Below are 17275 nucleotides of genomic sequence, written 5' to 3' on the forward strand. Positions count from 1 at the left end.
AACTTACAATTATTTCATGTATTATACACTATTTTTGGAAGAAGGAGACATCACTGTAATATAATAATTAAATAAACCAGAGAACCTTAATATTGAGAAGGAGAGGAATTATCTTTAATTTGGTGTTTAAGGAAGTTTGTGAGGTCTTCATGGGAAGAATTAAATAATTCCCTGAATGTCATATATTTTATTTATATTTTCCCTTATTTATAAATGAGTCAAAACTTCAATTTTTTAATCCTTATTGTTCTTGAGATTTATAATTGGCTTAGGAGTATTTTTTTTGAAGGGGATCTGCTAGGGGATTCTAAAATAGAATGAAAAAAAAACTCACTGATTTTTATCTAGTAAGTCTTAGAAAGGAAACATGTTGGAGACTGAAAAACATTAAAAAATTTTAGAGGGGGAAGGTTGCATTTAAAAATGATTTCTAATTTTTCATTAACTATGCTATTTCTCCCAGAAATAGAGGAATGAAATAGAAAGTCAATTGATGGGTTGTTGCTTAAAATATGTAAGTAATGTATAGACAAATATAATATGTTGAATGAGATTATAGGTCACTTTTATGGTTAATTCATGATAACTCAGTAATACACTTACATTTGTTTGATACTATATAACAAGATTTTCCTTTATTTTGGGGTTCTGTATAGTTATTATAGTTTTATATTCTTTTTAGAGTAAATGGGGTGAAATATTGAATAACAAGTGGCTAAACACTAAGAAAAATTTCCATTTATGAATCTTAAAAAAGAAAAATTTCAGTTCTATCAAATACCCTTTAAAAGCTGAATCAACTCTTACTGTTAGTTTTAGTGTATGATCTTCTTTACATTTTAAAGATCCTTGTTGGATCTTTGATTTCTGTAATGTTTTTTATTCAGTGATTTTAATATTTATACCAACTTTTTATAATCATTCACTTTAAAATTTCCTAATTAATACAAATAAAGTTACATTCCATGAGTTAAACTTTGGAGTTCATATATATTATATGAAGTAAGAGTTAGGGTGAAACATAAGACACATAAGACATGTGTCCTCACTTTGGAAATGTCCAGCATTTTGTTTGAAGAAATAGCTTGTGTGTGTGTGTGTGTATAAGAGATAAAAAATTTCAAATTGACTCTTTAAAGTTAAAATGTGAGGGTTAGAAAGTCCCAAGCAAACTTAATTGTAGGTGGGCTATGACATTTTTAGAGAGTTGTTGGTGAAATTGAACTCCCAGTTTTCTAAAACAAGTAGGTTACTTATAAGATGGAGGAGAGAAGACACAAAAACTTTTCCAACATCAGAAAAGAGAAGACAGCAAAGCAGTGTGTATAACTATTGATAGAAGATACCTAAAGGCTAATAGTTGTGTAGACAAACAAAAAATAAATGCCTGGACAGATAAACTTTAGTAAATGCCAAATATACCAACTATGAATCTCAGTTGCTAAAGAATATATGTTCTCGGGCCCTCCCTGGTGGCGCAGTGGGTTAAAGCACAGCAGTAAGAAGCTAAAGCCACTTCAGCACGAGTTTGATCCCGGTCCCGGAGGTGATCCACATGGCTCGGCAGACCTCCTCACCTGCCCACTGCTGCTCTCAGCAGTGTACTCGCCAGTCGGCCTGTTCTGCTCTCCATTGTCTCTGGTGAAAACTCTCATGCCCCTGCACCTCTGGCCTGTACCCCAGTTCTATATGCATAAATAAATAAATCTTCTTAAAAATATATATTATGTGGCCCTCCCTGGTGGCGCAGTGGGTTAAAGCACTGCACTAAGAAGCTTAAGCCACTTCTGCATGAGTTCGATCCCCTCTTGCCCCAGAGGTGACCACATGGCGGGACAGACCTCTCCTGACCCGCCCGCTGCTCCCCTCAACAGTGTACGTCCTAGATCTGCCTCTTCTGCTCCCCACACTGTCCCTGGTAAATCCTCTCATCCTCTGCATTTCTGGCCTGTACCTCAGCAGTTCTGTATGAATGAATAAATAAATCTTTTAAACACACATATATGTTCTCCAGATGACATTTGACACATGACATAGTTTTGAAGATAAAAGAAGCAGATGAGAACAACAAACACACACAGTTCCATAGGAAACCTGTATAGTGTGATGATAAGTAGTTAAATCTAAGTGAATGGAACTCACAAACATGTTAGCTCTGCTTTTGTGTCCCTGCCCTCCTCATCCCACCCACCCACCCCCAACACACACTTCCTTACCATCACTCCAGTGAATTTGGGGTAAGGAGATTAGTAAAATATGTGTTCAGTGTAACATCTTGATTTAGCAAATCTATTTTTAAAATGTACTTACTACAAAACATTGTTGTGAAAAGTTGTGGGGCAGGACTCTTGTTGCATGCAGTGGAAATCAGCTACGGCAGATTTAGACAAAAAAGGAATTCACTGACAGGCTGTTGATGGTGACTCAGCCTTCCTGGGAAAGTTGGAGGACCAACTCAGTTTATTGGCCAGAAATTGTGCAGAACTTAACAGTGATAACACCATGTCTTCATTTAAAAGTAAATTGTTGTCTTCTCTTTTCAAATGTAGGTTATATACTTGGGGAGGTCTCCAGAAGAAGCATATAGAATATTAATGTTTGGAGATACATCCTATATTCCTTTCAGGTAAATATAAAAATTATGTGGTAGATTCATTTAATCAGGTCCTTGTCTCAAGTATCTTGGTGTATGTTTCTGGAAAAAGACCGTATGAATAGTCAATTTAGGATGACAGTTTTATGGGAGTGTAGGTGTTAGTACCTAGGTAACTCAGTAGTGACTCCATTGGCATTTTGTTCAGAGGGGCTGTGCAGAGCATTGTAGGATGTTTAGCATTTTACTTTTCCCTGGAACTAGATTTCTAATTGGAAGGTAAGCCAGTCAGAATTAATAAAGCTTGATCATACTTTGGAAAAAAAAAATGCAATAGTCTTTTCCTCCTTGGTACCCCTGAACATTCCTTTCACCTCAGGTCCCTAGTGCTGTGCTTCTACCACCAGCAGTTAGTTTTTCTTCCCTTTGAGCTTCCTCTAAATAGTATCATGTATGAGTTATGGAAATCTGGGTGGGACCTAGCTTTTCGGATTTATCTATGTTGTTGTACCAAGTATCACTAGTTCACCCTTTTTCATTGTCTTTGTAGCATTCCATTCTATGAATATACCATTATTTGTCTTTTGTCCTTTTGATGGATACTTGGGGTAATTTGTGCCTCCTGGCTATTGTGAATATGAACTGCTGTGAAAGCTGTTATTTTTTAAACTAGGGCTTCAGATTGTTTTGCAGTTTCCAAGCAGTATGCCTTCATTGATTCTCATCTGTGTTTCCAAGTTTGTTAAATGATCTTAATCACAACCCCTCCTACCTTGCCCCCCACAGGCTCACATATCCCGATTTATAGCCTTTGCTCTTCATTTTGAAGCAGCTTAATTGCTTGGGTAGAGGAAAGAGGTGTAGGTGGGTTTCAAGTTGGAGGTGTTAATGAAACAAATATGAACCAGTGAAGAAAGATTTTTGTTGTCTATTCAAATAGTATGATGTATAAAAGAAGAACTTCACCCAGGCCTAGGCCAAAGCTTGTAGTACCATCATGGATAAGAGTAGGGCTCAACCCTCATCAGTAAATTTTCAAAAAATTACTCACAGAATAAATGCATCAAGATACTGCAAAAATGAAGTCACAGGCCTTTAACTTGATTGGAAAAGAATTACCAGCTAAGTGAGGAGACTTGGTTAAAAACATTGGGATGCTTTTTGAGAATTTACCCTTTTCCCACTGACAGTTTGATCTTAGCCCTATGCCAGACTGCATCTTCTTTTCACCTGAACATCAATACAAAATGTTCTTTTATTCCAGGAAAAAAATATTTCTACAAAGCAATTATTTGTGTTTTTCTTAAGTTTGAGCATACATCAATCACTATGACCTTGAATATCTGTTAGAACAAAAATTACCTGGCTCTACTCCTAGAACTTCTTCTGACTCAGTAGGGCTGTGATAGAGCCTGAGAACTGGGGTTTCTGACCTCTGGTGATACTGATGCTGCTTACCCAGGAGACACTATTGCTGTGGGTCATTTTGCATTTCTCCTTCCTGAAAATTGGTAATATATATATTTTTTAAATCACTATCTTCTAGGTTGGCTAGAGATTTTTTCCACTTTTAGGAAAGCAAATTTTTATATTCAAAAGCTTAGAGAACAAATAAGGTATGCTATAATGCATCTCCATACTTGGAGCCAATTCTGTAATTCCTAAAACTCTTTTAGCTGAATGGGTTACTCTTAATTTCCTTGTTGTTAGTATGTTTAATAGTATGTATTCTAAGATTTGTGAGAGAATTAAAATTTTTAAATGTGTACTTTAATTTTTAAAGCAATACAACACTGTGAAAATCCAAATAAGGCTGGCAATTGAAGATGGCTCCAGTGTCAACCTGTTTCTACCTCGGGAAAAAATTAGTGTGTTCATTCAGATACGCTTAATTGTTTGGCATGATGAGCATTGTCATAATTAAATTTTTATCTCGCTTAACTAAAAAATTTCACTTTATAAAAAACTCAAGGTAGCTAGGAAAAAGCAGGTACGAGTGAAGTGCCTATTTTTCTGGACAAAGAATTGAGTTTAAGAGATTCTCAGTATGACTAATGGTAGATGTTGATGCAAAGTTGGGTGAAATTGTTTATAACAGAAATACATTTTGAAGTATAGAATGATTTTGCTAAAGGTGGTTGACTCGTATCTCAAATGCTTTTACTGTTCTTTAAGAATCAGAAGGAAGTTACCCACTTTAGGTTAAAAATTGTGAAAGTATGATGAGAGGAACAAATGCTTTTTTTAAAAATTTTACTAATTATGACCTTACATTTTCCCAATACATTTTTCTACTGGGAGATAGATACACAATAAGTAGCAGTTTCTTCTGGTAAATATTTTAACATGACATTTTCCAGTTTGAAGACAAAGTTCTTTTGTCCTTTGTGATAGGTCTACAGATTATTGATTAATTGAACTCAAAAAGGAACTTGTGGAGCTCAGCCATCAAAATCAAAAAATGATTTCACGAGACCATTTGAGCTTAAGGAAGTGGTCGTTATTGATATAAAGCAGTATGAAATTTACAACTGTGACTTATTATCCTTTATTTAAAAACTAAATGTGGGATTTCTTTTCCTTTTTGGGGGGGGGGTGCTTGGGTTCTAAGTGTGTATTAAATTTTAATTTCCAGGCAGATTTATCTTGAATTAAGTGTACTATAGAAGATTAAATTAACTAAGCTATGGATTTCAATGCTTTTGGGATTTCAGAGATGCTGCCTATGGGAGCTGCAATTTCTACATTACGCTTCTTGACTGTTTTCATGCAGTGAAGAAGGTAAGTGACTCATTGGATGTTGCCAGTGTTGTGCTCAAGAACTTGAAGTACCGTCCTGGGAAGACTTCCCTAAGATCTTCCAAGATGTGTGTGAGCATTTCCCCATTAGTGTTAGAGTGACCCCAACCCAAAACATGGTTGACTCTTAAAGTGTTCTCTGCATAGTAGAAGGGGAAAGTCCAGCAACAAGGCCCATTTATGGAATTGGGTTCTAAATCTCAAACTGGTTTTGAGTGTGTTGTGATTTCAAAGGAAAACAAAAAAGGTAACTAGATTACTGGTTTCCAAGTTCTCTTTGATTTATGTATTTTATGGATCAGAATCCCACAAATACTATTTATAACAGACATTTCTACAACTTGGTAGCTATCAAACACTTCAATTTTGTATCTTTTTAAGTATTCAATGTCTAGTTCAGCAGAATTTGAAAAGTCTACTGGTTTGTTACTAGGTTTTTATAAAACTAAGTAGCATCACTACTGCCCTTTCAAGGCTATTTTAAAATAACTTGTGTTTTATAAGCAGGACTGCTTGCTGTCTTGACTCCAGGGGACAGCCTCGATGTCATATTCCAAGTGATCCGGGCCCCCTGGGGTGACATGGCGCAGCAGACCCTGGTTATAACTCTTACTCCCTCAGGTATACGTACTTCTTAAATGTCAGCAACAACAAAAATATAGAATTGTAAATTGGGTCATGTATCAAATAAATCTTAAATATCTTGTTTTATATGTGACATATTTTCAGAGGCAAAAGAAAAGGTTTACTGAAATTTGTAACTTTTTGAGAATTTTTTATAGAAATGCTATGGATCAAAGTGAGAGGACTAATTATTACACAGATTCAAAAATTAATTAGTAAGCTGTTTTTCCACATATTGGGCAGTGAGGTTCAGAACTTAATGTTTTTGGGTTTGAGTTCAATGACTGTAATGTGTGGAGCTAATTGAGATAGTGCCATAGGCCCTGGGCCAGCTCCATCAAAAGTCTGATTTTAGGCAGGTACCGGCCACAGACACAGGGTATAATGACACCCCTGCCCCCTCCCCCAATCCAGTTGTAGTTATAGTCTCTGTCAGATGGTGCCCAAGGTACTGCTAATGAAGGTTGGCACGTTATGTCCACACAACCACCTTTGAGAAAAGAAGAAAAATTTTGAGAACCTTGAAATGACCTACTATAACATTCTATAGTTTCTATTGTTAGTTTTTGGGCTTAATATATTTTTTAAAATCAAGATACTATATCCAAAGTCTAATGAGTGAGTATTATAGATAAAAATTGCTTTTTTCCATTCTGTGTTTAGTTTTATTCGAGTCAACAGTGTAAACATTTTTTTGTGACTGATTTTTATTATTACATATATAAAACATTTATAAATGTAATTGTCTTTAATTTTAGATACTGCTAGTAAGCTATCCTTATGAAGTCAGAGGAGACTGGAAATTGTGTGTTAGCTACAGCTTAACATCAATCTGTTAGGACTTTCTCTAGCCCTAATCTGTTGACAGATACTGTGCAATTTGAATTCAAAGAAATAAAATTCATCTTGGATTTGGCCTTAAGACTAGTTTAAATATTTCATAAATTATGGACTTCTTTGGTTTGATACTTTATTTTTCAATCATACTTAAGTAGTTTAAATTTTAAAAACTAGGTTTATAGAGCATTCCTTTTGAAAAATAACTTGTTGACCATGAATTCTTACTTACATTCTGTTTGCTCAGTGATCAGTGGGCAGGGAGAACACTTCTCTGAGGTAGCCAGCTTGTCCTTGCCTTAGAAAATACTGTTTATTTTGATTAGTATGCTCTGCCCACTGCTGCTCACAGCAAGGCCACAGGATAAAGCAGAAAATTTACTTTTTTTTTCATGAATTTTTTTTCTGGGCTAGCTTTAGTGTAAAGAATATTAACCTCTTTTAAGAATTTCTTAATTCTGAATCTCAAATTCAGAAGAATTTGAAAGTGAAACATTTATGAAGTATGTGGGATTTATTTGGAATAAACTAACCAATCTATAGTTCCTTTACTCTTTATTAATTTAGGGACCATTAGGTTGTATATTTTTTATTTGAAGCCTGAGTGGTGAACTGTTCTAATAAGTTAGTAGATTACATTAAAGTCTTGATTATTTAGCTGTATAGCATAGGATGATTGTCAAAGCCAGTAAAAAAAAAATCAAATCTCATTATAGTAACTTGTTGATAACTAATTTTCCAGACAATGGAAGCATTTAATGGATTTAACCTACCTCCTTTTAAAAGGATTTAATGGAACACACTCTGTATATAGTAGTGCTTTTCTGTGGGACACTTCGTGATTTTTATTATTAGTGGGTGGGATTGGGAATTGTTACCTTATTTGCATCTTTGTTCTTAAAAAATTTCATTTGGATTTTAGGCAATGTTATATGGCTTCCTTAACTTCAACTCATTTAATCTTGATGAATATGAATACTATGAGGTAAGTTTTGCAGGATATTATTTTAATAACTGTTTTCTTAATATTTTACTTAAGTAATTTCCTGCACACTGCAATATGAACGATTCAGATGTGTACAAAGTGGTTTTTGCCCTCTTATCTCCGTTTCTTAGCTGCCATTTCCGTATTTGATGCTTAAGTACTTCCAGAGTACTTAAGCTGTTCTGGACATTTTTCTTCAATGTGGGGTTGAAATTCTTTTAATGTTGATGAGTTTTCATATAATGATTAAAGGAAAAGATCTTTGCCAAATCCTTAGCATGCATAGTATCTAATAAGATGAATAAATCGTCACGTTAACCCTCAGAAAAATCCCTGTTATTTACCATAACCTCTTGTTTCTATGAAGTTAGCATTGCTCATCAGAAAAGAGCATTCGTGGTTTCAGCAGAAGGCCCACACTCCTCTCTCTGGCCAGTCACCCCCACGACTGGAGTGCTGGGGTTAGCTTCATCAAACCATACAGACCAAAAAGAAAAAAGGTTAGGTAGGCAAAACCACAGATGCCCTCTTATATTTTTTAACACAATGCATTTTTTTTTAAAGAATATATAATTTGTTTCTACTATTTTATCCTCCAAGAAGATAACCAGTAAGATATTATGCTAAAGGTCCTTTTCCACAAGAGTACTTGTGGAATCTTACCGTACTGTAGTTGTCCTGAGTAATGATCTCATTAATAATGAGTGATTCCCCAGACAGCCCTCTGTGCCGCAATATGTTGAAAGCTAACTGTGCTTTCACAGTCAGTGAAAGTAATTTATTTTAACTCTTAGGTATGACAACTGTTTTATTGATAAATTGGGTTAATCGTTACTATCAGTCATTACTGTCTTATACCAAAGGTGTAAAAGCATATTGTGTGGTTAATTAAGGCAAACCCTGTCTTTACTTCTCCTGTAACAGTAATGCATTGCTAAAGTCCTAATGTATATTTATTGACCAACATATTGAATATAATATATATTTTCTGTTCCTCAGCAAACAAAACCAATAAAACACCAGTTGCTATTCCTTCATTGACGCACAGTGATACCATTTTGTGTCACTAGGGAATAATATAGGCACTAATTAGCTCCCTCACTAATTGCATAAATTGCAGCGTTGGGGAGTAGTGTAGCAAGAGCACCCAACCCTTGTCATTTACTACACTAAGGCGCAGGGCGCTGACAGCTCTAGACCACGGGCACCTCACAGATGAAATTCATTATAGTAACGTGAGACACTTTGGGTTAGTGTTTTTGATACTGTGTCACCCATTTTTTTCCTGTTCTAATTTCTTAGCATTCAGGATGCACCTAATTGATGCCTGCAGTTTCATGAAATTTAATCTCAAGTTGCTCATTAAAAACTCCAGATTTCTGGTTTCTTTTCAAAATCAGAACATCTGGTAAAATAGCCTCACTCCTGCTTATGCCTTTTAGCTTTGAACCAGGGCCTCAATATTTTTCTCACTGACAATTAATAGGTTTGGGATCACCTGTGTGACCCTTGATGGTTTTCTTTCCATCTGTTTCTTACTTGTTAGGCACACATATACAGACGACAGTTTTAGAGCTATTGATCTTGTTTTTATCATCAGTTCTCTCCTCCACTGTCAGGTGTCTCCTATTTCCTGCCTAAGTCTTTATTCACTTCTATTGTTAAATTTGAACTGTATTTATCTTATAATTGCTTGGTAATTCAATTCAAAGGATTTACCGGGAAATAAGTGTTTTAAATTTCAATTTATTTTCATTTTTTTCCTGAGCACTCAGTACCTCGTGATTTGAATTTCCTTGGAGGGCTTACTGAAATTTTTTCGGTGGACCTTTTATTTAATAATTCACAAAATGATAAGACATGCCTCTCCAGAAAGAAAAAGTAAATATTGAGAAGCTAAGAATTTAGTTTTTTCTTTGTTCAAGGAGTCGATGTTGCTCATAATCAGAACTAATACATCATTCTGGAAAATGGGGATTTCAAGATCCCTCAGTTTAGAAAAACTTGCTTACTAATTAGCCGCAACTAAGTGAGAATTTACTCAGATGAAATAATCATTACGCCACTAGGGAGGACCCTTAGTTATTTTTTAAATAGTAATAGTCAGCTGTACTTTCTGAAGGCTGACTACCCTCGCCAAAAAAAAAAAAAAAAAAAAAAAGTTAAAAGACTATGATTCATCTGTGACAAAAGAAAGGAAGGTTTTGAAATAAAGTGCTTAGAGCCAGGAGACATTAACTAATGGTTCCCTGGAAATATTCATAGTAGTTCAAATTCCAGGCTCTTTCTCACAGTCATTTAAAAGCAACTTTATATTAATACAAGTGGATTTGAAGTTCTATGGGCAGTCAATATTGAAGAGAAGAGTAGGGAGGAAATTGAGTCCAAAAATTGAGTTTGTGCTGGTCTTCTCTTTACAGAAAGCAGAAAATGGAGATTTTAATTGGATAATACCAGATCTATTTATTGCCTTTTGTGGGCCTCACTCAAGAACAAAGCTTGAAAGCGGTATGTCTAAAATATGAAACCAGCATGGTTTTGTTGATTGTTAATTATTTAGGTAAACTTGGTCATTTTAGCTTGTTATTGTTGCCTGGATTTTAACTTTTTTAATGAACTTTTTTACAGATACAATCAAATTGATATTCAGTCCCCAGTCCAGAAACTGTTTTTACCCAGTTACAGGTGAAATGGTTACCTGTTGTTTTCTTTCTGCTTTTACAATATCTGGTGAATTTCTTTATGTAGGTTACCACCAACATTCTCCTGAGACCTATATTTCATATTTTAAGCATCACAATGTTACTACCATTATTCGTCTGAATAAGAGGATGTATGATGCCAAACGCTTTACGAATGCTGGTTTCGATCACTATGACCTTTTCTTTGCGGATGGCAGCACCCCCAGTGATGCCATACTCCGAGAATTTCTGAATATTTGTGAGAATGCCGAGGGTGCTATTGCAGTACATTGTAAAGGTATGTTTCCTGGGTCGGTTAAAAAACAGAGGACATGTATGTAGATATGTACAAACATAACCATGCTCATTTAACTTTATGCCAGGACTACTAAACTGTGTTGGTTTTTTAAAAGTAATATAATAGTTTATTTTTACATCATTTTGTGCGTTTTTTCCATCTCAGTTACCTCAGTTGTAATCCCCTTGGGCTTCCCATCACCAAATCACCCATGTGCCATCACCATGGTCCAGTGCATTTCCCTCCCCCAACTGTTTTTTGATCCCATTCCCCATTCCACCCCCATAAATTGTCTCTGATATATAACTATTCATTATTATTATTATTTCCTCACCTGGCCCGTTATACTCCTGCTATGAGTGAAACCATCTGGTATTTTTCCTTTTCTTTCTAGCTTATTTCACTAAGCATGATCCCTTCCAGCTCCATCCATGTTGCTGCAAAGGACATGTGAGCTGTGTTGGTTTTTAAAAGAATGCCTTTTATTTTCTTGCAAGCCTTTTTATTAAAATCACTTGAGGTATGATTGATATTAAATAGCAGTAATATATAAAGAATCTTTTTAAGAATCTAGTTTCCTATGAAAAGTATAGCAAATTAAATTGGATTCATAGGTAACTCCAAATTTTACCATGTTAAAATGCATTCATTTAGTCATCAAATATCTATTCACTGCCTACTGGTTAGTAGGTTTTAGCCTATGTCAATGACCAGAACACACTCCCAAGAGCTTTGTGGCCTTATATTCTATTAAGTTGCTAATCTTTCTACAGTTGGAACAGTGACTATCACTTAATAAATATTTGTTGACTAAATGCAATGTATGTACATTATGTAAATGTGCTAGGACCCATTTAGCTTTTCTCCTTTTCTTGGATAATTAAGAAGACAAGGAACATATTTTTGTTATGAAAAATGTAACATTGCAGAAAAAAAACAAAAATTGCAAACTTAGAGTATAGCCAAAATCTAGTCTCCTAGGTTACCATATTATTAAATTGTCCAGTTTTCGCCAAAAACATCATAAGACAGGAAACAAAGTAGAGCTCATTCACGGGAACAAGAAGGAATAAACAGAAACTGTCCCTGAAAAAAGACTAAATGGTTAACTTACTATACAAAGACATTAAAACAACCATATAGTGATACACAAGGAGCTAAGAGAAAATGTGGACAGTCAAGAAAACTGAAAAAAATGAAAATATCAATAGAGACATAGAAAACACAAAAAAGGCCATCAAAAAGAAATTCTGAAATATATAATGACTGAAATGAAAAGTTTACTGGAGAAATTCAAGCAAGCAGAAAATAGATTCTGCAAACTTTAAGATGGGACCATTTACCTGATCAATTCTGAGGAACCGAAAGTAAAAAGGCTGAAAAGTGTACTTAGCCTCATTCACCTCTGGGACACCATAAATGGGACCATTGTGTGTGGGTTGGGGGAATTCTGAGTGGGAGAAGGAAGAAAAGGTAGCAAAGAGATTATTTGAAGTAATGGCTGAACCTTTCCAAAATATGACAAAAGATATGAATTGTAACATCAGAGAACTGCAATCAGGGCAAATTTAGAGACTTACAACATGGCATATTATGATTAATCAGTCTAAAATCAGAGTTCAAGAGAATCTTAAAAGCATTAAGACAAAATCAGCTTTACTATATACAAATACAGTTATTAGCAGATTTCTCATTAGATACCTGGAGACCAGCAGGCAATGGGCTGATGAATCCACTGCTGAAGGAAAGTAACAGTCAGTCACAGATATTTTTTTATATTAATTAAAAAAAACTAATAGCTTATTTTTACATCATTTTATACCTTTTCCCATCTCAGTTGTAATCCCTCTGGGCTTCCTACCACCAATTCACCCCTGTGCCATCAGTCACAGATCTTATGTCCAGCGAAAGTGTCTCTGAAAAATGAGGAATTAAGACAGTCCCAGATAGCTAAAATTGGAGGGAAATTTGCTACCATAGGGTCTGCCTTGTAAGAAATAGTAGTGTGAACTAAAGGATACTGGACAGTCATGCAAAGCTTTATGAAGAAACAGGGTCTCTGGGAAAGGCTGGCATTGTTGTAACCTCAGTTGTAAATTCTCCAGTCAAAAGGTGAGATTGCTAAGTGATTTAAAAATAATAATCCAGTCTTTGGTATCTAAAAGAGATTTAGTTTAGAAACAAGGACAAATAGGTTGAAAGTAAAAAGATAGGGAGAAAGGTTTCATGTAAATAGTAACCAAAAGGGAGCAGAGGTGATTACACTAATAACAGACAAAATTAGACTTCATTATTTTTATTTTCATGTATTTTACATCACCCTTCCTTATTGAGCAGTGTATGCTTTCTCCCCACAGGTATAGTCCCTGTATAATTCCCAACACCAGTTCACCCATGCACCTTTGCTTTGTGCTCTTCAAAAATACACTTTTAAGAAAAATTACACAGGACAAAAAGGGGGCATTATACAGTAACAGAAGATTCAGCACAGCAAGATGATACTTACAAACATTTACGTGCCTACTAGCCAACCTTTATAATATATGAAGGATGGGGGCCCCCTTGGTAGTGCAGGGGTTAAAAGACAGCACTACCAGGCTGTTGCCCACCACTGGAGCAGTTCAGTCCCCAGCCAGCCTGCCAGGGAGCTGACCCACATGGCACAGCTGACCTCTGCTGTCTGGCCCGCTGCTCCCCTCAGCAGTGTATTTCAGTACATCTCCTTGTTCTGTCCCCACTTTGTCTCTGGTGAATCCTCCTCCCCCCCACACCTTAGCCTATGCCCCAGTTCTTGTATGCATAAATTAAATCTTTAGAACAATAAAATATATGAAGGAAAATTTGACAGAATTAAAGGGAGAGAGAAATTTATACAGTAATAGTGGAAAATTTCAGTATCCCATTTTGAATGGAACAGTATCCCATAATGAATGGAACAGTGAAACAGAAGATAAATAATAGAGGACTTGAACAACACAGTACACCAAGCACATCTAACACATGTTAAGAACACTTGCCCACCAGTTCAGAGCACACATTATTCTGGATCTTGCTGTCCTTTTCTTGAAGTTTGAGGTATGTTTGCAGCTAGAAGCCTCAATTCTCAGTCCATTAGAATCCCAGAAACCCAGAGGTCTTCCTTTATTTTGTCTTGTGTCTGTCCCCTTTAACTTAACCTGGCAAAGTGTTGGCAGGGGTAATCCCACCACTATTTTTGGCTTCTGCTGAGATGACTGATTAACTGTACGGGTAATCTCTTTATGGATTTGATTTCTGACCACACCTTTGATGTTCTCTTCAGAAAATGCCTTCTTGCTTTCTGCAGTGTAGATAGGCCTAGCATTTCTAAATGTTTAGTTTCAGATTCCTCTTTAAATTCATCTTTCTCTCCTCACATTTTGCCATCATCAATAGGGACAAGCCAAACTATACCCTCAAACTAAGTCTGTCATCTACAAGATAAACCTTTCACAAAACTGTCCCACACAATTAAGTCTATTTTTTGGTCACTTTCTAATACTTTCCCTCCACTTCTTCTCCTCCCCCCCCCCCGCCCCCCAATTTCCAGTGGATTCCGCATTTTCATCTGAATGCACATGAGGACCACCACCAACCCTGGGAATTTAGATTCACATCCCCACCAATAGTCCCTTCAGGCCAGTATAGGGTTTTTCCCTATTGTGCTTCAGAACTCTCTTCCACACTTTACAGTCCTAATTCCAAAGCCACTTCCGCTCTTTTACATATTGTTATAGTAACATGCCATTTCATGGTACCAAATTCTGTGCTAACGAGAATGTTCCAGAGGTGATAGAGGCAGAGTCAGAGAGAGATTTAGTTTGTTCTGGTAGGAGAACAAATGGGGAAGTGCAAAAGCTCTCTGCTGAAGAATTCCTGTAGCTCAGGGAGGCCAGTCTTTTTGTTCTGCGCACACCTTCACCTGATTGGGGGAGTCCCACCAACATGTGGAGTGCAGGCTGATTACTCAGAGTCCTCCAGTTTGTCAGTCTCATCTAAATATACCTGACTGTAAAATTAACAGTGGTAGGTGGCCCTTCCTGGTGGCGCAGCGGGTTAAGCACAGCACTAAGAAGCTAAAGCCAGTTCTGCATGAGTTCGATTTCCGCCTGCCCCGGAGGTGACCACATGGCGCGGCAGACCTCTCCTGACCCGCCCGCTGCTCCCCTCAGCAGTGTACTTCGTCGATCTGCCTGTTCTGCTCCCCACTCTGTCTCTGGTGAAGCTTCTCACCGCCCCTGAGCCTCTGTCCTGTACCCTGGTTCTGTATGCATAAATAAATAAATATTTAAAAAAAAATTAACAGTGGTAGGAGATTATGATAGAAGTCTGTATGAGAGTAAAGGAGAGCAACGGAACTACAAAAATCTGTGTAAAAATATGAAAGTAGAGGAGAAAAAAATAGATTGGAAAGTGCAGGATTTTTTTTTTTAAGATTTATTTTTTTATGCATACATAACCGGGGTACAGGGGTGGCAAGAGGATTCACCAGAGACTGTGGGGAGCAGAAGATGCTGACTGAGGACAGTAACACTGCTGAGGGGAACAGTGAGAGGGTCAGGAGAGGTCTGCCATGCCATGTGGATCACCTCTGGGGTGGGTGAGAATGGAACTCATGCTGAAGTGGCTTTAGCTTCTTAGTGCTGTGCATTAACCAGCTGCGCCACCAGGGAGGGCCCAAGTGCAGGATTTTTAACCTGTGTTTTTGATACCACTGCCAAAAAGCGATGGTACAGTTAACAGAAAAAACCAGAGTAGAAAACACTGTTTACTAAGAGTGATGCCCAGTCTTAACTGTACATAGAATCATCTTGGAGATTTCAGAATTGTGCACACGACATCACATACCATTTAAATTAGAATTTTGGTGGTGAGAGCCCATATTTTTAAGAACTCTGGCTGTTGGCAGTGCACATTCAAACTTGAGAACCTGTGTTGAGGGAAGCAGAATGATGGAAAACCTTTAAAAGTAGTCTGCACAATAACATTTGAGAGGCCGTGAGGGTAGGTCTCATTGGTTTGTTTCTTTTCTTAGCTGGCCTTGGACGAACAGGCACTCTAATAGCCTGCTACATGATGAAGCACTACAGGATGACAGCAGCTGAGACCATTGCTTGGGTCAGAATCTGTAGACCTGGCTCAGTGATTGGGCCTCAGCAACAATTTTTGGTTATGTAAGTAGAGAGCTTCTGTTATTCTTTAGGGAATACACGGGTCTGGACAGTGATTGGGAACTACACTTAGTCACGAGTAACAATAGATCATGCTGTAGGAGAAATTGGCATGTATCTTTCTGGAAGGATGTATTTTGATATCATTTAAACACTGTAGGAAACAGGCAAGCCTCTGGTTGGAAGGTGACTATTTTCGTCAAAAGTTAAAGAGTCAGAAGAATGGAAAACACAGAGCAGCTGTCTCAAAACTCCTCCTGGCTGTTGATGACATTTCCATTAATGGGATTGAAAACCAAGACAAGCACGAAACTGAACTGGTAATCGAACCATCCTCATCATGCTTTTGTCATTGCTTTAAATGCTGTTGAGAACCTTTGAGGACATGGAGACAATTGTAGATAAAAGTAATAAAAGCACATTTTGGGGGATTATCGTCACACATTTTTTTTTACACGTAAGCCCTCTTTAGCACCTTTTTATTTTATAATATTTAGAAGCAGGTTATGTGTCCATAGTCAAAAGTTGTTTTTGTTTTAATGTATTCTAGGCGCTAGTGGAAAAAGAGGTATGTGTAGTAACTTTTTTAGCTTGACCTAGTTTCTCTCTCTACCCCACCAACTTTTTCTTATCTTGTGACAATTGATTTAGGGAATCAGTCCTTCTCAAATGGAGAACTTTAAAGCCAAGAGCTTAGGGTGATAGGAGTACTATATTAAGTGGTGGTAAGTAAATTGTGAAATTTAAAAGAATATTTTCAATACTGAAAACCCATTATGTCTCTTCCTTATCAGTATGTTTTATGACAAGTGATAGTGTGTTTTGTGCTTGTGCAAGTCAATTTGTAGTTATCTTGAAATGTGACCTAGGTTTATTTTGAAAGGAGCAAAATATTTATTTAGAGTTCAGCAGAACTCTAAAATATATACATCTATATACGTGTGAATAAATATAGTTCCTATGCTTTACTGAATAAATATATGCAACTTAAATCATTAGCTCAGTATTTTTTTACTTGCACAGTACAGCGATGACGACGAAATCAACCGAGTGACTCAAGGTGATAGACTTCGTGCTCTGAAAAGCAGAAGACAGTCAAAAACAAACGCTATTCCCCTCACGTGAGTGGTTTCCTTTGTGTGATCGATTATATTTAATATTTACATGAGGTCTTTCATGAGCATTTTTTTACTGTGCATTTTGCTCCATAGTTATGTGCCCATTATTCCATATAGAAATGGTTTTCTGTTACTTAAAAATCTAGGGATA

General features: G+C 36.6%; 1 protein-coding gene across 4 annotated transcripts in view; it reads left to right on the forward strand.

Annotated features, from left to right (window-relative positions):
- Positions 1 to 17275, forward strand: part of CDC14B (cell division cycle 14B) — a 98340-nt gene that overhangs the window by 63861 nt on the left and 17204 nt on the right. For all 4 annotated transcript variants that reach the window (XM_012726673.1, XM_012726672.1, XM_004684909.2 and 1 more), the window contains exons 5-12: positions 2550 to 2626; positions 5308 to 5374; positions 7776 to 7838; positions 10259 to 10346; positions 10587 to 10817; positions 15871 to 16009; positions 16167 to 16326; positions 17030 to 17127. In XM_012726673.1, the coding sequence (XP_012582127.1) occupies positions 2550 to 2626; positions 5308 to 5374; positions 7776 to 7838; positions 10259 to 10346; positions 10587 to 10817; positions 15871 to 16009; positions 16167 to 16326; positions 17030 to 17127 (923 nt within the window). The remainder of the gene's footprint in view (positions 1 to 2549; positions 2627 to 5307; positions 5375 to 7775; positions 7839 to 10258; positions 10347 to 10586; positions 10818 to 15870; positions 16010 to 16166; positions 16327 to 17029; positions 17128 to 17275) is intronic.

The sequence above is a fragment of the Condylura cristata genome, unplaced genomic scaffold (genome assembly GCF_000260355.1).
Source record: "Condylura cristata isolate star-nosed mole 26May11 unplaced genomic scaffold, ConCri1.0 scaffold00017, whole genome shotgun sequence".
In the NCBI taxonomy this organism is placed as follows: Eukaryota; Metazoa; Chordata; class Mammalia; order Eulipotyphla; family Talpidae; genus Condylura; species Condylura cristata.